Source organism: Dermacentor albipictus, unplaced genomic scaffold (assembly GCF_038994185.2).
Source record: "Dermacentor albipictus isolate Rhodes 1998 colony unplaced genomic scaffold, USDA_Dalb.pri_finalv2 scaffold_16, whole genome shotgun sequence".
NCBI lineage: Eukaryota > Metazoa > Arthropoda > Arachnida > Ixodida > Ixodidae > Dermacentor > Dermacentor albipictus.
The window spans coordinates 10769824-10792633 of record NW_027225570.1 but is presented as its reverse complement, the minus strand read 5'-3'; the positions used below and the strand labels follow the sequence as shown (position 1 = coordinate 10792633).

At 43.4% G+C, this 22810-nt stretch overlaps 1 protein-coding gene across 2 annotated transcripts; it reads left to right on the top strand.

Moving 5' to 3' along the window:
• The first annotated feature begins 2020 nt into the window (after nucleotides 1-2020).
• LOC135901688 (BEN domain-containing protein 5-like) lies at nucleotides 2021-22327 on the top strand. 2 transcript variants are annotated; one of them, XM_065431535.2, is made up of 11 exons: nucleotides 2021-2404; nucleotides 2528-2616; nucleotides 5396-5506; nucleotides 6791-7019; nucleotides 10349-10426; nucleotides 12192-12293; nucleotides 13088-13135; nucleotides 17816-17884; nucleotides 18571-18641; nucleotides 21459-21669; nucleotides 22144-22327. In XM_065431535.2, exons 1-11 carry the CDS (start codon nucleotides 2221-2223, stop codon nucleotides 22278-22280), a joined length of 1329 nt encoding a protein of 442 aa, XP_065287607.1. In that variant the 5' UTR covers nucleotides 2021-2220; the 3' UTR covers nucleotides 22281-22327. The 2 variants fall into 2 exon arrangements, with proteins under 2 accessions (XP_065287607.1, XP_065287608.1); XM_065431536.2 differs by lacking the exon at nucleotides 12192-12293.
• Nucleotides 22328-22810: the final 483 nt, after the last annotated feature.

The following is a 22810-nucleotide window of genomic DNA, read 5'->3' as shown; positions in this document are numbered from 1 at the left end:
TTTTTTTTTTGTTGGAATGGAATAGGATATAGGTAAGAAGCATATTTAAAAAAGGCGTATATCGTCATGTTTCTTTTATGAATTAACGCACTGGATTACGAAAGAGAAGCAGCGGGAAATTGCCCGCTGCATGAGAATACCAATAAACATATACAGTGCGATCGCTGCATTGAGACTTCATTCTGTTATGCGCCATTTGTTTATACGAAAGTCCGCTATATGAACATATTTCACATAGCTTGCGCTCAGCGACTGCCTACCTTTCACGCAAGAAGCCGGTTCGGGAGACTCCATCGCCGCGACCGCGTGCAGTGGCGTTTACTATACGTACGTATTCGGTAAAGAGATAGCGTCTGTAAACGATTCTGTGCTTCCAGTTTGCCAATATAATTATATATCGACAGTTATATAACGAAGGAATAATTCTGTTCCGCGGTTCTATTGTGAGGTGCATATGATGCCACGAGGTGACCGCATGCACTTCGTTATAAAGGCGTTCGACTACAGCTAGGCCTGTATATTTGATCGTACGTGTTTCTTATAAATGTGAAAATATCACTATTAAAGTACACCAAACAGGTTGTCTTGAGGGTTATGTATATACATATACGCTTTATTGCCGAGAGCATGTAGCTTGTCCTTAAGGACAAGCTGCATGCTCTCTGCAACACGGCTTTGTCCACGTAGTACAATTGTACTACGTGGACAAAGCCCTGTTTGTTGTTGTGGAATATATATTCTACAACAAATGGTGATGCTGATTATGTCAGCATAAGGTGAAGCGGACCGGTATACCGCTTTACCTATGCTGACATAAACGCATGTGGTACGGAGACACTCTATCCCTGGTATATGTTAATTGACGCAGCATCCGGTTCTCTTGCTTTTGTCATATGTATACATATACAGCGACACGTCGGTATAGATGAAATTAATGTTTATTTTGTCGAACGCTGATGACAAGACTACGAATACTCAACGTTCATACATTTCCGCTGGCACATAATTGATACACGCGTGGTAAATATTTTACGCAATCGCGTCTGATTGAAATTCAAAAACGGTTGAAGGCAAAGTGTAACATAATGTACAAGAGGTGACAACCCTGTTAGATCTGACCATGGTCTAAGAATATTATGAGCTGTGATCTGACCTGGGTTGAATTAGAGTGAAAACTGCGTTACGGAAACGGCGGGGACAGTGGTCTTTCGTGCAAGTCGGATTCCTCGTTTCCGTTGCAGCTTTCGTGCATCGAAATATGACGTTTGGGTGCTACTTCCTTAGGATGTAAATTGTGAGCACGCATGCGAGCTAAGATCCTCTGTTCCAGCTCGCTCAGGTCTTTGAGAGATGAATACGTTCTCACATCTACGGCTGCACTTGTCTGCCTCCAACTAGTGCCGCCCTATACGCGCTATCGCGCTCGCCTATCGCAGTCTTCAGCATGCTTCCGGTGAACGACTTCATCGTCACTGCAAATCGAAAAATTGTGATAACAAATTTTTCCACGGCGTTTTCCACATCATTACTACCTTTATTCTATGCTACTACTTCATGGTTAGAGCCGGTAAGCTTTCCATATTGCACTAAAAAGTGGTTACCATGAAAATTAGTTGTCAGTCGCTTTAACGATTAGGCCGGGCACTGAAAAACATTTTCGTAGATGTAAATTAATGACACCTGCTTAAGCCTTTTGTAAACGAGTATATATAATGATATAAACAAGCCGTTTATTTGTAGCGCAGCATACAGACGCACTTTCGTCCCCGTGTGGTGTACCCATCGGTCGTGGACGAAGCACGAGAATAAAACCGATGAACAAAAAAAAAACTTAAATTTCGGTGGCTACGCTTGTCACTTTATACGAGAAATAAACATCTGCAACACCCACCTTACCATCGTAAAGAGCAAAATCATTAACATCGGGCAAAAAAAAAACTCGTTACTGGCGCCATCTAAACTTATCTACCGCCATGGGCGGCCGTGTCCTTTAGACTAGGTCTGTATGTATGGTAGGGCTTTGTAGTAGACGCTGTAGTGAGACATTTTGGATAGGTGATCTGTGATTTTAGAACTAGCTGTTTTATCATATCTATATTGCATTTATCGTAAACTGTAATTATATCCGCGGGAACCGTTGCTGGTGCTGACAGTTTGTCGGTCGTGAACGAGCGTTCCTCGTGTGTCTCGAAACTCCGCCTGCACGACGATCGGTCGACAATGTTTGCATGTGTACACTACACAGAAGATAAGGAGCGGGCAGCGCTGCCTGTGGCTCTTATAAGAGATTTCGAGCCACAAAGCACAAGTGATTTCAAGAAGGACGACGTTGTCATGGCGTATTGGGCGGACGAAGATGGAAGAGGCGAGAACTTTTACCCGGCCAACGTCACTGCACTCGCGGGTAAGCCGACGCGTCGCCGCCGCAGGCCTTTTGCACCTAGAGTAGGGGTCTAAACACGTGGCCCACCGTGCTGTTCTTATAGTTTGCCTTCTTTCATTTGAGTTCTGTTTTAATCATTGTCAGACACCCTTGAGGACCTTCTGTGCAAATTGAAGAACTCCCGACATTCATTTCCCAGAGTGATATTGGGAAAGCTGCACAAAGGCAACTTGGTAAGATTTTTTTCAATTATATTTTACAATGTGCTGTGTGAACGCGTACATTAGTTTTGGTTGGTTATGCCAGTGGTAAAACAACACCTAATGGAATATATATATATATATATATATATATATATATATATATATATATATATATATATATATATATATATATATATATATATATGACTTGAGCGCATCTTGCACATTAAGCTTTTTCGGTTTTTAGCTATATTTGATTCATGTGTGGTTCATTGTACCATCCTCACTATTGCATGGTTTGCCTTGTCGCAGATGTGAATGCTGTGGTAAAAGAAATGCCCCTGCACTGCAGTGTGGTACAGTCGCAGTGCATAGTTGCAGATAGTGATTGCTGAGGTCATGCTTGCTGGCCTGTCTTTGTCTTTGCACAAACAGTTTTGTAACAAGGCTATGATTTTGGCTGCTACCTGGCTCCTTGGGAATGTGCATGAGACCTCTCTACCACACATGCACATGTATTGTGTGGCAGAAAGGTCTTTGTTTCTTTCTCTTCAAAGTTTGGTTACACATGAATATTGCAATTATCAGGTTGAGGCACCGAAGAATGTGCACACATTGTACTCCTCCTATCTTATTCAAGCTGCGTATACCTTAAGGGCTTCTATGTCATTTGTGCGGAATTCCTGGTAACTACATCCCACTAGTCTTTCTTCCTGGTTGGCTGGCTGCCTGTTCTTGGTCTGTCAGGTCGCACATGTTGCATAATGGGGTTGATGGGTCACCGTATCTGCTCTTGTGAGGTTGACAGTGACCAAGTGACCACCTGAGCTTCAGTGTTTCACTGAAGATATGCTGTGCACCCACTCTCTTTGCATGATTGGCACAGTTGTAGTCTTGTTTTTTTTTCACACATATTTTGGGGACCATATGGGAATGAAATAGGCCCTTAGTTTTCTATATCATCAACCTACTGGGTTTCTTACGAGCGTTGCTTTGCTCCTCAGTTAAAGCTTACATAGCAAAACAGGTGCAGCTGCTGTAGTTTATTGCTGAGTTATCAAAGTTCAGTTCAGCAGTAAAATAAATACTGCACTGCAGCACCATCTTGTGGTACTTTGTGTTGTTCAAGACAACTTTTCAAGGGATGAAACATTGGTGTATCGTGCTGTGGCCTGCTAGTATAATTATACACTGAAAACGTTCAAAAGCACTGCTTTGGACTACAAATAATTTGCTAGTGAGGTGTGCACCTGCGCATATTATTGTTCATGATGATGATGATTATTATTACTGTTATAATAATAATTATTACTATTAGCACCCACAATTAGCTGCAAAATTGAGAGCAGAAGTGCAGCTTGGCAGACCATTACTGCTTACTTTAAGCATACCATTTGCATCAAGCCATCGCTTTAGCCTTCTTGGTGAAACTTGAGTATTTATTGTGATGTACTCTTGGCGTCAAATAAGACGTGAAGATTGGAGCGCATGGCCAAACCATAAGGGAAGGTGTAGTGCGCACCATCCAGTCATCACCATTGACAGGAGTGCAGATCCTGTTGACAGCACTGCACAAGGATGCTCTCCCTGTGCTGCAATATTTTCGTTTGTGTTCTGCTTCTCTTTTACTTGAATGCAAGAAAACAAAAATAAAAAGCAATGGAAGCTGAAATATTACAGTATAGGGCGAGCATTATCACAGTGCGACGAAACTGTATGTCCTATCGGTGTCAATTGAAATGTGAACAGCAGCGTCATCTTTTCTTGCTTTCAAATGAAAGAGAACCAAAACAGAAACATAAATATTGCATCATAGGTGGAGCATCATTGTGCAGTGCGGTCAAACTGGATGTGTGTGCGTGTCACTGGTGCTGACTGGATGGTACACATTATACCTTCAATTATGCTTTGGTCACGCGCTTCACTGTTTGCGTTTCATTTGATGATAGTATGTTCATAGGGGGTTCTAGCTTCCTTTTGTGCATTCAGTGGCTTGTGCAGTTGTCTACTTGTGCTATTAATTTGTTCTTATTTATTTTTCCTAAGTGTTGCAATGCTGTTGGTGATAACGCCCTGATTATAAGGCCCCAGATCTTATACATTTGTAAAAATGCTGCATAATTGTGAGGCATATAGCGCGTTAAAAAGACAAGGACAAAAGTGAGACGTGATACACACAGGCACTTTTTAATGTGCTATATGTCTCACGATGTCTTACTAACAAGCCCAAATCACTGCTTTACTGCATAGATGTATGATACGTAATTGCAAAAACATGGCTTTGGAGGCTATGATGTGGTGCTTTATTGACCTTGTAGAGTGTAGCAGTAGAACTGTTTCAAAATGTGCAGCTGCTACCTTAATGATGGCAAGTGCTTTTGCAATGCATAGAAAGAGGCCTGGATGAAATCAAAAGTTAAGTGACATCTAGCCTGGTCAGGGCAATGTTTAAGTCAAACCCAAACATAACAAAAGGGGAAGAGGAAATAAAAGCTGGCCAGCTATGATTAGTGCCACACTGAAAACCTTATTGCACTACACGTGCCATTTTCTTATTTATCCACCTAAAAGCGCAGTTAATTTCCCTCGTGATTTCTTCAGCTTTACCATCTCTATGGGGCTACTAAAAAAAAAGTCAGTTCCCCTGTTTCCTCTCATTCAACCACACACACTTTTGTTGCAGTGGTCAGTGTTGGCTGCTGGGAGAGTCCCTGCAGATATGAATATAAGAAATAGATCCCGATGCCTGCATAAATGTTCTTGAGGAGATGTGTTGAGTTTTATCTTGCATGCCTTTTTTATGGTTAAGGCTGATGAAGGGCTCTCCAAGAGAGAAGAGAGAAAAAGGAAGCGAGAAGCTGCCAGGAAGGAACTTGGCAACATACTGAAGGCATTCAAGCAGTCGGAGAACTCGGAACTGGTAAGCAACATTTATTTGAGCTTAGCTACCCATTATTGCTGTCAACATTCAAACCTGATGGCGATGCTTAAACAATATTTTGGTTAAAGCTTAAAGTAGCAGTTTACCTTGCTGCTTCATTATCATGTCTGTGATGTGATGAGGGGGCTGTGATTGTGCCTTTTACTGTTATTAGTAGTCTTTCTGCACATTTTCATTGAATATACAGGTCTGTGTAATTTGGCCTTCTGGCAGCACAACATAGCACTATTTTCAACTGGACACGACTAGCATACACGAGACTGCACACATAAAAAAAGAGTAGTATGCAATATTTAATGTTACTTTCACCTGTTCATCACTAAACCATACAAGGGATTGTTAAAAATAGAAATATCCGCTAAATGCCACTTGCATTAGCATGTGCAAATAAAGAATTGTATGTGGTGTGCAGAGGTAATGGCAAAACCTTTGTGGGAAAATAAGAATAAAAATATGCATCACTTGCAATGCACAAATGGTGCCAAAGTACGTCATAAGATAAACTGTTGCCTTGATTTCCTTGGCTAGTACAAAATCCTACTTGGTGCTTTATAGGTGGTCATGCATGGAAAACTTGCGTTATCATAATCAAGACAACCTGCCTGTGCAAGATGTCATTATTACCATAATTTTACCTGACTGGTATATACTGGTATTTTTAGTGTGTGGCTTCCTTTGTGACCTCAGAAGTGACACACTGCATTGAAAAGTAATTGCAGTAAAACGAGTTGTGAGGCTAGCTGGTGCATAGCTATAAAAAAATGAAGCACCAACGGTAACGGCACACTAAGAAGGAACGGAAAGACAGCACAAGGCGCTTCCTGTCTTTTTGTTCCTTATTAGTGTGCTGTTACCGTTGGCGCTTCATTTTTTGAAAAGTAATGCCACAACATGTGGATGGGTGAGATTTTACGCACCTTTATGGCCGGCTCATGTTGGCCTGTCTCATTTAATACCAGTACAGGTGTTGCCTGGTTTGCCAGAAGTGCACTGTCGATTGGCTGATACACATTTATGGATTTTTATTGCAGCACATATTTCCTTTGATTCTGGTAAACACTGCTAATCAGAGATAACTTGGTGATATCTGGTTCTGATTTCTGGTAGTAAATTATTGGCTTGCATACCCATGCAACTAAGTGACTTCTTCATAGTTCGTATCGTTATTGTATTGTTCATAGCGCAGTTCAAGTATTATTCATAGTTTGCTCTTGAGAAGTCTCGTCACTCTCCCAAGGTTCATGGTGTCATGTATTATTGCAGTTTCGAGACTTTGACGATGAGAGCAAAGAATCTGTGGAAAATCACACCAGGAGCAAGAAAGATAACACAGCTTCCAATGAAATTGAGTGGAAGAAGATGGAAGCAAGAATTGAGGACCTCGAAAAACAACTACAAAATATAGAAGCTGAGAAAGAGGAGCTTGCTCGGCTGTTGGAACAGGAGCGAGACAGGTCAAGAAGGCTGACGGATGCCCTCCTCAACAAGATTGGTAAGTTGCAAACTCGTGTTTGTGATGAGTGTTGACATTTGCTGCTATGTGAAATGACCGAGAACAAATTAGTGGACACACAAACACAGACTTCAAGAGTCACTTTATTGGAAACAGATGCACATACAGGCATGCAAAGCATGCTCACTTGCAAACAAAAATGCAATGCCAACACAAAATCGCGTTGAGAAAAAAATGGCTGTGGCTTAGGTAAGGTTAAGCCCAGGATGCGAAGCATACTAGCCTTTATTTTAGTTGTTGAACCACTGTTTAGCCTGGTGAACTGCTGTTGCTTGGCTATATTTGGTTCGGCTAGACGAAGAAACAACTCATGCATTACTTCTTCGCCTTCAAGAGTGGAACGCGACAGCGTTCCCGTCGACCCGCCAAGGGGTGTAAGACAATGGGCTACAGGGCAGCGACTACGCGTCCCGCATTGGACGCGGTGAGCGTCGAGCAAAGCAGCGTTCGGCGCGGCAACGAAATGTGCGCCTGAGCAAGAGACGCACGCCTTAGAAACAGCGCGTTTCTAAGGCAACACCGCATTCACTAGAGGCGCTTTTGTACCGCTTTGAAGCGTTGTACTCGTGGCTCAGTGGTAGCGTCTCCGTCCCACACTCCGGAGACCCTGGTTCGATTCCCACCCAGCCCGTCTTGCAAGAGTTGAGCCAAAGCCACTTCTCCTCTGTCGTGACGTCACGGTGTCACGTGATTTCATGGTCACCGCCGCGCCTGAGGAGCTGGGTTGAGCCCTCGTAATATGCTTCGCATAAAACAGTTCTTGACAAAGCAAGCGAAGGCATGCTCACGCATTTATAATTAGGCTTGCTGTTCGGGCTACTTCAATGACCAGCCTAGTGAGTCCATCTCTATGTCTCGGCACATCAAAGCCTTTGTTAAACAACGGCTCACTGCCACATGTCTTGCAACAGAGCCAACCAACCACCGCATGCTTTCTTATGTTGTTGCTGTGGTTTCTCAGTTTGTCTTTTAGGCAGTGTTTTATATGGCCTACCTAGAACTTTCCGCATGAAAGTGCAGTATGATGCACAACACGATCTCTAGTTTACAAAGTGCATTTTATTATGCCTGCTGCAGCCAGCCAATAAAGCCTTAAAGTTAGTGCTCGTCTGTGCAATTGCTAGTCCTCAATTTCAGTGCGCTTATACAATTCCAACTCATGTTCGTGTAGCATGACTTTTTGAAGTGAGCTCCTTAAATTCATTATTTTTTAACACAGAAGCTGAGAATGCCCAACAATTGCCACGCAACAGCGATAACATGTTTCAGTATTCAATGAAAGCAGTAAAAGCTGGGGATCAAAAGGAGATTGAATAGACACAAACCAAGTAAGAAACATCCGTGCAGCTACATAGGCATGCACTGTAGAGTGTCATATAATCAATAAATGGGTGCATATCTATGAGCCAAGTATAATACAGAAGCATCTATGTTTTGTGTTAAAGGTGCACTGACACAATTATTAAAAATCTATTCTTAAAGCTGCCAACTCTATAATAAGGCCTCAGTTTCTCAAACATGCAATAAATCATGAATTATACCACCTTTTAATGCAATGAATTTAGATTGGTACCATATAGAGTACAGCTTATTTGCATACCATTCGTTTGCAAGGGCTCCTCTACACAGAGAAAGGAAATAAACTAGGAGGAAATGTCACATTGCATAGCTGGCCTTTGTAAACCAATTATTCTTGGATCCATACCCTTCACTTTCTTTCTCTTGGCCTACCACATGACCCTGTGCTCAGCAGACTTGGCATTGTAAGCTTGGCTCGTGGTAGGTTTTAATCAACATAAAGGCGGCTACAAAAGTGGTATACTGCAGCGGCGTCGCTCGGTATTTTGGCGAGCTGAAGCACGAAACATTGAAACGAGTCAAGCGACATGCCTGCAGATAATAAAGGGCACCGATTGGCTGTCTCGATCCCAGGTGCTGCCTGTAGATGACGTTGCGATGCAGTTTGCCGTTGCTGCGGCTCCCGTTGTGTGGAGTTTACCACTTTTGTCGGTGCCTGTACATGTGTTTGGGGGCTTTGGTAACTGCTGTGTGATTACTTCTTTGCAACATGCTTATGCAACTTAGGTATCTTATGCTGGCTTGTACATTTAATAGCCATTGTGCAACAGTGCAGTTACTATCACACTCATTTTATTTTCAGAAGAGTGCAGTTAGTGCGGCAGTGAAAGACAGTAAAAACTGTCTTGGCAAGATCACTTGTTGAGTCAACTTTTTTTGGCTGCAATTTTATCCTATGGTGCTCTATTCCAATTCTTTCATTCCTCCCAGCTTCACTACATGTGCAAATTGTGGTTATGTGCATGTGTTATCACTGATGAGTTGTTTGGTGCAGTGGCAAAAGCACAATGTTATAGAGTTGTGAAAGCTTTTCAAGGCGAGAAAGCTTTAGATGACGAGGAATAAGTTACCGAAGGGGAGGAGGGCAAAGGGCACTGCACATTCTAAGAGGCAGTAGAGGGCCAAGCTTTTATTATTACATGTTCAATGTGAACAAGTGGAAAGAATAGGCCACGTGGTGTGCTTCCAGCTTGCGGCAACACGGTTATTTTGTGGCTTGTGAACACTGTATCACCAGGCTCATTTGTATGTCAGCAGCTTGTGATACCATGTGAGCATTGCCTCTGATATGCGTGACATGTAGAGAAACCCTTGTAAAAAAACCTTAGGCCAACTGATCGTAGCATTGGAAGAGGATATAATTAGCAATTCTTTGTGCATTTATGGAATTCTTTTGCCATACTATGTTTCTCAGTTCAGCAGTTATCTAATGAAGCATGGAAAACAGGATGCAAAAGTATCGTACCAGTACTCTTTTAAGTTGTGGTAGGCTCATAGTGTGCATCTGAGTTTCCAAACTGAGTTCATGGCAGATCATTTATACCTGACATGCTGTCAGTTCCTGGCCAAATATTACCTCACTTCTTGCAATATTGTGGTATATGTGCATGTAGCAGCTAAATCAACATTGCAGGTTATGTAAGGCTTATCAAAAATATACTGTGTACACTGAATGCATGACGGCGGGGCTCATTATCTGTGTTCGGAGCATACAGCTTTGGAAGGTGGGAGCTTCTGTTCTTCATTATTGTAAGCACCATGAGTGGCACAGGAGCCACGTATGCATCTTAGCCACAGCTATGTCCACAGGCACGAGCACATATAAGGATTTTGCTGCACCATATTGTGCATTATTTGCAGCCATTGGCAAAAAAATGTCTGGCTTTTCCTTGTTTTTTAATGCTATTTTCTTAGCTGGTGTTTTATAACAGTAATTGCTTTTCATGCAGAAATCGCTCCCACTGCCAAGACAGCCACAATCGCAAAGGAGGTTGTTCATGAAATCTTGGTGCCAGATGTATCCCCAGGTTTGCTCATCAGCTCTCTCTCACTTGGTTTTCCTGTTCCAGACGTGGCATTCTTTAAAGGGCCCCTCACCAGGTTTAGGCATTTTGAACAGACAAGTGTGACGCATAGATCACTCTGTGGAAACTGTCTGCAAAATATTGAAAGCTACACGGTGTAACAGCATAAACGTCGCAGAAAAGCTTGCATGCCCTTTTTTTCACGTGAGCTCTGCTTCCAGCCGCAGAGTCAAGGTTACATGCACAAATGCCTCTATGTAAGATGCACTGCCTGCAGCGTCACCAATTATGGCTTATGACCTTGGTATTTTGCCTAGCACAATGCTGCCATTGGTAGTATGCCACACAGCGAAAAGTGGAAGGGGAAAAAAATGGAGGCAGTGCTTGTGACGTAAATGGGACAAGGTCCCTTGGCTCCAGTGAGGGAGTTGGCAGGTAACAAAAAGTCGCCTGTGGGCATCAGACATAGCAGAAGGAGAGAGTGCTTACGTTGGCAGTGAGCCCTTCCCTAGGTGATGCCCTGCTACTTGCAGTGCACAAAGAAAATTATCGATTGGACTTGGTGAGGGGCTCTTTAAGCTGCAATTGTTAAGAATATGTTAAAAAATTTGCTTTTTATTTAACCTAAATAACTTCATAAAATTTAATTTTTTTTTCATGTTAACTACAGGAAAGTTTTGACCTCTTAGTTGATTGCAAGTGATTTACATCGGTGTGGCTTCACGTGACAGATATTCAGCGAGACATACTATTTAACTTCGACGCATGGGAAGATGTTAGTCTAACATACGCACAAGATGTAACAAAATGTTGCATGTTGTTGGCAGTGTATTTATCTTATTCATGCAACACACAGGTCCTAGAATTAATTGCTATATTGTCTTCATTGTTGATATGTACAGGTGCACCTAGCTATTACATTGCCTTGGAAAAGGTATGAGTGGTTTGTCTTGACCCCTTTGGAACAGCTTCCTTGTAGACATTTTTTTAAAGCATAAAATGCTATTAGCTCCCGTTGTCCGCGACCTTCAGCCAAAATCGAGCTGTTATCCGGGCACTCAAGATGAGAATGAGACGAGAATGGGGCAAGAATGAAACAAGAACATATGGTGCGCGATCGAAGATCTTTGTTCAATACGCATTCTGTTTGGTCGCTGCAACGTCGCAAAGTGGCAGTACGCAGAATTTGCGAGAACGGGGCGGAGAGAGAAGCCAATCTGCAAGTGGTGAACTCCCCGGAAGTCTACTTCACTCGTTTGTCATCTGCTTGCAGAATACTACAGTTTGTAACTATTAGTTTCTCTGCGTTGTCCCTAGGTGGTGTCACGCACAGCGAGGAAAAAACAAAAAGAGAATAAACTGCTGGAACAGTGGCGCGCTTTTCAAGAGCCAACAACATTGCAATGGCTCACTGGCATTCAATGATGGTGTCGAGTTAACTGCACAACCAACGCACTGTTTCTCGAAACAAAACAATGCCAGAATTCGCTTCAGTCGAAACTCAGTCTAAACTCACGGTCTCTGGTCCCCAACCCTTTGTACAGGACCACATTACATATGCTAATTACTGCCCTTTAAAAATATTGCTTCTGATTTCTTCCTAATGTTTGTTCACAATACCACTCTATCAAGCTGTAACTTCTTGTACGCTGAAGTTTAATTTATCATTTCGAATAGCGATGTTCAAAAAGGCAGATACAGTGCACCATACACTTGAATGTCATCTTTTGCGCTGAAACAGGGTTGCTTGTGCTCTTTTCATGGCTAGTGTTCTATGATTTCCGTGGCACAAGTTTTGTGCCGCCTCCTGCAAGAGCTGGCAACGTGCTGAGTGACCAGGCCGACAGTGACCGGCACGCCTCAGATGGCTGTGAGTAATCGTCGTAATTACTCCAACCCATCTGATTTGCCGGTAGCTGGTTCATGCTTACATCTACTCTCGGTTATGGGAGAGCCAGCATCTTTCTACTGGACTTGCTAAGTACAATCAGTCAGATAACAACATTGGGTGAATGCTTGCCAATTAATGATCCATGCTTTTTGCTGCAGTGCAAAGAAAAATCTAGTGTAGGTGCACGCACACTTAATTGGTGCCATCACAACATTTGTCTGCTGGGCTGTTCTCTGAAGTGGATGCTACCCCTGTAGTTATAGTCATTCGTCTCCTTGCTTTTTCTACATTGTCCATTACAAAGCACTGGACCAACTTGCAAAGTTTTAGCCTACTGCCACAAATGTTTCGTGAGAGCTGCATGCCAGTAAGTGAATTTGCAGCATTTCATATACTTGCACAAAATGTTTAACCTTTCCATGCCTATGCGAAAGCTCCACGTGAGTTTGGAACAAAGCAGTTATCGTCGGGCAGCACTCGCTTGTTGTCAATTGTTTGGCTGATTGTACAGAAATATGTGCATTGCTGCAAATAACTAATGTAATGATGACTTCCAAGGGTGTTAGAGTGATTTGTGAATATTTATTTAATTAAGTCAATTACAGATGATAGTTCCTCTGGCAGCATCCTTTGTAATGCTTCAAGCACCCCTAGTAGAAGTCTTTAAGACCTTTTTTTGCAGGATTTGCTTTGTTTTGTTCTTTTTCGTCCAGATAAAAATCATGCAGGAGGTACAGTAGAATGTTTCTCATAGTGCTATATTTTTGTTTTAGGTGGTCCACCGCAGTCATACGAAGTGTTGGCGGAGGGTTCAGTGGAAGGCAAGTGAACCCTTGTAATACTCATTACGAGTGTGTCTTTACACACTTCTTATGGTATTTGTGAAGTTTCATTCCACGGGATATGTGTATACATTTTGTTTATGAAATGTTAAATGGGCTGCACTATATTTTTGTTTGTCAGCTGAGAACTTGGGGTTATACAACTAGCCCTTTTGCACCTCTGACTAGGAAAGAAGGCCATTTTAAATCAAAACACTATTTTTTGGAGACTGCTGACAAATTTCACACTATGCTGAACCAGCACAACACTGTCCATAATCAGTATTCCTTGCTTTCAGTTCTTGTTCTCCAGAAAGTATGCCATACTTCTCTCTTCATTTTATCTTACACCAAACGTACAGAACCCTAATTATAATCATTGTAAAATGTACAGGGTCGTCCACTCTTGGTATGAACACGGCGCAGCGTGGCCGTGCAGCGCAAAGCGTCAGCGTGCACCACTTGGCCGCGCATCAAAACCAAGTGGAGCAGGCGCACAGCGGCTTGGAGGTGGGGCATTGCATCGTCTGCTGAAGCGAGGGAGCTTACCATGCTTTAGCATACTACACAGGACATGAAGCCCTACCTCCAAGCCCCTGTGCACCTGCGTCGCTTTGCTTCGATGGGCGGCCAAGCCGTTCGTGCTGGCGCTCCGTGGCGCACGGCCATGCTGCACTGTGTGCGTGCTAAGAATGGATGACCCTGTGCATTGTTCAAATCGTCATTGAAATATATTTAAAGCACATAAAATGCTGCGACCATAACTTGCCCATGTTTGTTCCATTTGGCAGTTTCTAGCATGTGTCAATGAGTTATTCAGCTGGACAAGAACCTTCTCTGGCCTAACAATGACGTGATGCTTGCAGTTCCCTCGAAAAGAATTTGCATGATAGTGGAAATTCTTTCTGCAGAGTCCTGCTCTATAAACTTGCAGGCTTCCCCAGAACTGATTTACCACATTCATTTACCTAGTGTATTGGGAACAGGAATATCAAAAAGTACTACAAGTTGAAGTCTGTTGCCATATTAAGGTAATTTCTACATATATAATTTATTTTGTGGGTATGTTGCTTAGGCAATGTTCTTTTTATTATCTTTCTGTAAACTGATCTGCTGAAGTACTCCTAAGTTGCATTGGGAAGTTGCACTGCCTTTCAAATTTAATAAGATTGGACATTTTACAGTACTGCAATAGAAATGTGCTATTAACAGTAAATATAATGCTGCACTGCATGCATTGCTGTGAACACATTTCTTCTCATTTTGCTTTACAGTCCACTGGCATAATTGACAATTTGCAATAAGCAAAGACATACATCTTTCAGAATATTTAAATATTCGATATAATGACCACATTTGTGTGCATCCTGCAGTTTGTTATAAGTGTGTTTAATGTATGTGCATACTTCAAGTGCAAATAAATAGGGACAGAAGAAAGGAAAACCACATAGGACAAGTGCTCATCCCGTCTGTTCTTCCTTTCTTCCCCCCGCCCTGCTTTTTTGCGCTTGAAGTCAAATATGCATTCTCACAAACTTGCCTAAATTTCAGCTTTGATTTGGCTAATTTGTTGGCTAATTTGTGGCTGATTGGTTAGATATGTGTGCTGTGCAATAACCAGCACCCATGCAAGACTAATTTCTTATACTTATGTCTGAAGTTGCCAACCACACAATGCACGCAAGCTTGAGTCTGCGTGCCTTCGCATACGTGCCTTCGCATACTCAAGCTGCGTGCAGCTTGAGTATGCGTAGATAATGCGGAATAGCTCGTATGTGTTGAAGGCTGGTGCGAGCGCGGAGATCTGTTGCAGGGAAATATTAGTGCTCGGGCTGCCTTAAATTGCCATATTAGCCAAGCACCTTGCTAAAATCAATTCTCAGGGAGGCTGATTACCGTATTATGTGGAATATAGGTTAGGGCGAAATATTGGTCGACCCCCTTGCATTGAAGCGAAGAAGTCAACATAAAAACTATAAGGCACAAGACTTCGTTTATTTACTGGCGCCGTCAGACCAGTCATCTGCTTATTCATTCGAGCTGTCTGAACTCTCGTCTGAAGACTGCTTCTCACTGGCTGCGACCCACAACATGTCTTCCTTGGTGCCATCCAAGGAGTTGCTAATGCAACACCTCTTCAATGCCCGCACCACCATATCGTCGGGCAGCGAGCGCCAAGCCTGCAACACTCATGTGGCCACAGTGGCGAGAGCCGGCTGGTTTGGGTCGTCGCGTTGGCGCCGGCCATTTACTGATTATACTGTTCACGAACACGGTCTTTAAAGGGCATGTTAAGCACGACGTCCATTGGCTGAAGTGCTGATGTCATACCTTCCGGAAGGACGGCGAACTCTGTCCTCCCGTGGCGGAGTGCCTGCTTTACACCTGTGATCAAGTGCTTGCGAAAGGCAACCAAGACGAGCATGCTCGAACACCGCAGGAGTGCACCGGGTCGCCGATTCCAGAGGGTCTTGATCCAGTTGATCATGAGGGCCTCGTCCATATAGCTCTTTTCGCTCACGCAAATGACAACATCCCGTGGGAAAGCCTCTTTCGGGAGCGTCTTCCTCTTGAAGATTATGTATGTGGGGCAGCTTTCTGCCGTCTGCATCACACACGAGCATCACCGTGAAGCGCGAATGCTCATTCCTCGTTGAAAGAAGCTTGACTTCCTTCGCGCCGTGTTTGCACATTGTGGTGGACGACGGCATGTCGAACCGCACTGGCGTTTCATCAGCGTTGCCGATCTGTCCCCATGCTGCTGCCAGAGACAGATAACATACTGCTGGAATTCCACCAGCTTGTCCTCGTATGCCTCGGCATCTTCTGGCAGATGGATGTGCACCGTCAAAGTGCGAATTCCTTGCGTCGCGTGAAGCGACGAACCCAATAAATGGAGCCTTTGAATTGTTCCTTGGAGAGTCCGGATTATCGGGTGATCTCGTTAGCTTTCATGCGGATGAGTTCTGCTGTCACTGGCAAGGATCTGGCACGATGCTCGCGGATGAAATCTGCCCCCTTGCCTTCGAGCTCCAGATGCACCGCGTGACACCCGCGATAGGACATCTTCCACACATTGCAGGAAGACAGCTTGACTTTCTGCGTTCACCAGTACTGGATGCTTTTTTCCAAAATGCCAAAGTGCCGCTGGGCGGACATGCTCCCATGCATTTCAGCATATTCGATCACTTTCTTTTAATATGCCGTGGTGATCTGACGTCAAGTACTAGTACTTATTTTGTGGGTTGTCGGCAAATTAGCTATGCTAGGAACGATTGCCGCACAAAAAGGGAAGATGGTGTCTGTCCAATTGCGTAGGCCGCGTCAACGTTGGGCCTCATCGGTCACCATGGAGGCGATAAAAATGTGGATGCTGAAAAGTCTGCGCTTCTACATGTTTCCAGATGACTATTCAGGTTGTGCCAAGGACCGGTATATATATATATATAAGTCAAGGGGTGACCTTTGAGTAATATTTTTTTGGAAAAAACGTCGACTTATATTTCGCACTATACGGTAATGTTCATGTGAGGAAGTGCTTTTTCTTTCTTCTTCGCATGGACTTTACATCCCTAAATTTAAAACAGTTACTTTGATAAATATTTAAAAATTTTGAAGCACTGTCGATAGCAATATGAAATGATGCCTGCTGAGACATCTATGTGAGAGCAGGCGCTGGCGCACGTCTATTGTAGATGCAAACCGCCATTCCTTGTGAGTCGTGGCAGGCACAAGGCACGTAGACTCGAGTTTGTGTGCATCGGCAAATAAGGCTGCCTTTTCTGTACTCCCGCTGTGTTTGTTCCATTATCGCCTTGATGAAGCATTCAAATTTGATAAGTATCTAGAATTCAGTATGATTCTCAATGTAAAAAAAAATGTAGCTGTATTAAGTTGTCACTGCATCCAAATTTGCCCTACAAACTGCTGCCCTCAAGGTTCTAAACAAATTTCATGAATTTTTGATAAGTTTTCTGAAATGCATTATTCACAGCAAAGTATGTCTGCCTCATCTAGAAACTCCACAAAAGTAGTGTGTCGCTACACCCCCAGTTATCCTTGACAATTACTTTTATGACTTCATTGCAGTAGTGAAAAGTAGTTGTGTATGTATTGTTGATAGTATAAGGGGAAAATTGTCATCCACCCGACTGTAGTATGAAGCTACAAAGGAAACGCGTACGAGCTTCTCTAAACAGAGCTTTGCAGTTGAAAAATTCGTCCTTGTCCAGGATTTTCTTCAACTGCAAAGCTTTCTTTCTGAGAAACTCGTATGGGTTTCCTTTATAGCTTCATGCTACAGTCCGGTCGATGACATAGCAGATCACGGTCAAGCATGCACAAACAAGGACAAACTGAGGAGTAGAAAACACAAGCGCTTGTGTTGTCTACCCCTCACTTTGTCCTTGTTTGTGCGTGCCTCACCGTGATCTGCTATGTGCAACCAGCTATCCCAAAAGTCGTTGCTCTTGAGGTCAATGACAATTTTTTCATCTTGTAGACTTTCCTCCAACTTGCAGGCTTCCCTAGAACTAATTTGTCGCACTCATTTACATGGTGCTTTGTGAAGTTCATTAAAGATGTGTTCAGACAATTGCATATGTTTTGCTGGCATAGTTATGCAAAAAGTACAAATTGCTTATGAAACTAGAAATTGTGATGCAATATTGTGATTTTCAGATGCCAGTTACAGCCATGCACTGGAAGATGAGCTTCTGGACCTGGGGAGGACAGACCAGGCTGATATTGGTATGTGGAATAACTTGCTTAAACTGTGTTTGAATGATCGTTATTGTAGAAAATTCAACATATCTCATCTAGGAGGAAGAGAAAGTTATTTTGTTTTTTACCAGCTGCTTCAAACTTTGCCAGTTTTCTGCAGATACATCCTTTAAGCCGCAGTTAACATAAAAATGGTTTCACCTGCATTACTAAATTACTCTTCCACAATACCAAAAAGGCCCTCGGTTACTTCCAGAAGACGGCTTAATTTTGATAAGCCAGAAAATGTGCAAAAGAGAAGGTGAGCGATGATGCCTTAAAGTTCCTGCATCAGAGTGTCTGCTAAGCCCAATGGTTAATTGTTTGTGGGTAAAAATCGGCTACATTGTGTTTTAAAGGAGCCAAGCATTGAAAATGGCAAGCTTCTGGCACTTAGGCAACGAAGCCCAAATATGAAAAACAAAAATGTATGCTTCGAAATTAATGATGTCACACTGACATTCTGCCAGTCTGGCGGCAGCATGAAATCCGAAAACTAGAACTTTGACCTTAATTTTTCAACTAATATTCCACCTATTGCATAATTAGTGTCCCATTAATGCATGTTTATCTAGGGTAACCTGTTTGCTGCTTTAATTGTGCTTCACATTTGCTTCAATATTGCTGACTTTTTCTTGTGGGACATTCAGTGACAATATTATTTGCCTCTTCAGATGACAGTTCTCTTGCTGCATCAAGCTCTGCACCTCAAGAGCCCAAGCTGTTTGAAGTGGTAGATGGGAATGTAAGTTTGACTTAGACACTTCCTTTATGCTGTGCTTTGATTTTTTATATTTAATTGTTTCATATTTTTAATAATTGCCTAGTAGTAAGTGCTATGGCATTGTTATTTGTTTTATGTATGAGGAGCAATGCATGTCACCTTTTTCGAGTTAGTAGTTTCTAAGCTTTGCTTAGATGTACATTTGTGCCTGATGCTCACTGTGGTTATATTTCTATTTTTTACTGACATTTTTGTTCATTGTGTTTTGGCTGGCCAGTTGTCTTGTGTAAGCACTCTGCATGTTTCTCAAGGTGCATTGAACAGCAAATTCATGCACACTGAGCAAATTTTCTTGCAAAGTAAACATGAAACTAACGCACTTACATTTGTTGCTGGTCTAGTCGATTCATACTGTATTACGGACCATAAGAACTATGGCCAGTTATGGTGGATCCACACGAAGGACGAAATCCGTCTTTTCCGCGACGGACTGCGCATCACGTGACTACGCGTCACGGATTTGTGCCGTCCGCGCGTCGTCCGCGACCCCCACGGACGGAAAATGCCGAGCTATTTTTCGCATCCGGATTTTGGGGGTCGAATGCTGCGGATTTAGCCTAGCATGCTCTACAGTCTGGCAACAAGTGCTGCTTTGGTATATTTCTGAAACGGCTTCATCGCTGCTAACACCATTCGTGTTCAATTCGGACAAAACAACAGCCATTGCGGCCAACCGTCGTTTCCTTTCGATCTCCATTTTCATTCAAAGTGAAAAACACCTATGACAAAGTGTTTGTTACACCGATGGCACCATCTAGATTGAGGCTTGCGGCCACTGAGATCCGCCCGTGCCGCCGCAACATCTTCGAGGCTATGTTCAGCCAATACAGCCACTCTAAGCCTACACGCCGAGAATCTGAGTATCGCTTTCGGAAACGGTGCCCACTCATCACGAATACATTGCTGTCGAAGCTTCTGGACACAAATTTAAACCAAATACAATCCTCAGTTTGAAAGTTACGGGCCTCACAGTGGACGACGACGACTTTACAGGTTCGAGGCGGACGGCAGTCGCTTCGGGCATAGCCGCCATCTTTATTTTTCCGGCGCGGTCGCCTACTCAGTCCGTCCGTCGTCTGGATGCGCTTCGCAGCCGGATGGGCGGCGGAATAAGCGTCCGCGGCACGGATTTGCGCGGAGCCGTCCGTCGTGTGGATACACCATTAGCGTAAATCGGCATAAAAATAAGGGGAGGAAGAGGCAAGGTGAGCGCAAACTCTCAAGTGTTTATTGGGGACACAGGTACATTGAATGTATACCATGAACCTATGAACATGCATTTACAAGCACGCATTACAGCACCCACATAATATTTTTTCAATAAACTGACTCTCCAAGAAAAAGAAAGTAACTGATGTATTGCTGATACATGAAGCCGCAAGTTTCCTGATGTGAACGGCTTCTGTTAATTCACCTACAGCTGCATCCTTACTTCGACCTATAATCCTGATCTGGTCTAGCCATGGCTCACACTGATGTGCTTGGCAGTGGGCAGGCAAATGCGTCCTGTCTAAATTTACTCTTTAAAAACAGCTCGTGTTCCCACGCATGCTCGTTTACGTAGCGCCAGTCTGGCAGACGTTGCTCTTACCGCAAGGTAGCGGTATTCTGTACAGCAGGAGCTTGATGTGGGTGAGCTGGTGTAACATTTGAAGAAAAACAGCTCTAGAGAGATGAGGACGAAAAGAAGAACATGTACAATGGACAGGCACTAAACTTCCAACTGAATACATGTTCTTTTCGTCCTCATCTCTCTAGAGCTGTTTTTCTTCAAATGTTACACCAGCTCACCCACATCAAGCTCCTGATGTACAGAATACCGCTACCTGCGGTAAGAGCAACGTTTGCCAGACTGGCGCTGCGTAAACGAGCCTGCATGGGAACACGAGCTGTCTTTGAAGAGTAAATTTAGACAGGACGCATTTGCCTGCCCACTGCCAAGCACATCAGTGTGAGCCATGGCTAGACCAGATCAGGATTATAGGTCGAAGTAAGGATGCAGCTGTAGGTGAATTAACAGAAGCTTTTCACATCAGTTACTTTCTTTCTCTTGGAGAGTCAGTTTATTGAAAAAATATTATGTGGGTGCTGTAATGCATGCTTGCAAATGCATGTTCGTAGGTTCTTGGTATACATTTAATGTACCTGTGTCCCCAATAATCACTTGAGAGTTAGCGCTTACCTTGCCTCTCTTCCTCCCCTTATATTTATGTAGATTTGCGCTAACTGGCCATAGTTCTTATGGTCCATGATACAAAGTAACTCGCAGCTGATATTAATTTTTTTCTAGCACTCAAAATTAATATAGAAACTATGCACAGCAAACTTGCCATATTTTTATCAAAACTACCATACAGAAATCATGATTAGTAGTGCGACAACCTGAAAACGTGTTTAGAAAACGTTTTTTATTAGGACCCTTCACGGTGGCTCATGGCTAATGGGGGTGTTCTGCTCTTGATCATGAGGCTGCAGGTTCCGTACCTGAGTAGTGGCAGCTGCATTCTGAGGAAGATATCTAAATGCAAATAGATGAGCGTTTGCTAACATAAGAGAACCACAGGTGATAAGAATTCATTTGGCCCTCACTGCAGCATCCCTCATCACTCATAGTGTTGCTTTGGAACAATAAAAGCCCACAACTTAAATTTTTGCCATTAAGGAAAAATAATTAAGTCTGTCAATGAGAGATTATCACCCTGCTGTGTTTTCCCTTGTTATTGCCTGACTGAAAAATTTTACAATGTGCTTTGTTTTCATACTTTTTCATGCTTGTAGGTACACCTTGGGCCAGGCTTAACTATGCCTGAGAACAAACTGTCGTTCATTATGAAAGCTGGCCACGAGATGAAAGTGGCCAGGGAAATGGCACGCTTTTTTTGGACGGTCAGCGAGCTGAAGATTCGCTCATTAACCGGCCATTCTAGCTGGAAAAATTCTGACACCGGAAAGCAGCAGGCGACGCCTAATAAGGTGACTGCCATAATGAGTAAGTAACACTGCACAAATTCATGCCCCCTCTTAGTGTCTGCAGTATCTATGAACGTGTGCTTTACAATAGCTGGAACAGTTATATACGGTTTGCATACTGGTTATATGATGGTTTTATTAGCAAATGCAACCATGCTTTCGCAGCCAAAGAGTGTGCTTGCACAGTGTATTACAAAAGTGTGTTTTTTGCAGAAGCTTGCAGAATTTGCAAACTGCTACATCTCTAAATTTTCTGAATTATGTCCAATGGTTGAGCTCGCTGCTGGTGTTGCATAAGCGACAATACGGGTTCGAACATCTTTGCATGCATAATGTGAAGGTTTGGTGAAAGTAGCCTTATATAGGGACATTTAATTTGTTGCACGGTCTGTTGCATAATTCCTTTTACAAAGGCTGTTTGCATGTAGACTTCAATATAGTTACTTGATTGTCATGTGTGTTTTAAATGTAAACTGGTGCATACATTTTTCAGATGTAGTGGAAAAGCTGATAGCAGAAACTCCGAGCGACATCCCCGGAGGCAAGCGGCGGGCGCAAGCTCGGAAAGCGATCCGAGATCTCTTTGCAGAGAGCGCTCGGCTAGGCCAGCGCGCGAAAGCTATGGCTTGAAGGGGCCTATTTTAATCTTTATTTCAAATAAATAACTTCCTAAGAAATTGGTGTCATTTCTCATACATTGTCATGATGCGGGTGCAAGCCATGTGCTTTTGCTAAAATGCCATGGCTGAGCACACCAACGTCCCAGTGTGCGGGCGTCCCAGTGTGCGGGCGTCCCAGTGTGCGGGCGTCCCAGTGTGCTGGCGTCCCAGTGTGCGGGCGTCCCAGTGTGCTGGCGTCCCAGTGTGCGGGCGTCCCAGTGTGCTGGCGTCCCAGTGCGCCGGCGTCCCAGTGCGCCGGCGTCCCAGTGCGCTGGCATCCCAGTGTGCCAGTGTCCCAGCATGCCAGCATTTACTGGGCCCATAATCAGGCGCACTGGGTCCCAGTGCACTGGGTTTTGCAATAGGGAGGTTATTGGTAGACTAAAACATCAGCTGTGCAAAAACTTGAAGTGCACTGAAAATGAACAGCGCTACATTAAGAACATCGCTCAATCCAGGTAAACTGATGGAGGGAACTGTGAATCAGACTTACAAGAAGCT

Coding starts and splice junctions, on each gene's coding strand:
- LOC135901688 (XM_065431535.2), top strand. CDS start 2,221: ATGTTTGCATGTGTACACTACACAGAAGATAAGGAGCGGGCAGCGCTG. Junction 2,617..5,395: donor AGCTGCACAAAGGCAACTTG/GTAAGATTTTTT, acceptor TTTATGGTTAAG/GCTGATGAAGGGCTCTCCAA. Junction 10,427..12,191: donor GGTGCCAGATGTATCCCCAG/GTTTGCTCATCA, acceptor TTTCATGGCTAG/TGTTCTATGATTTCCGTGGC.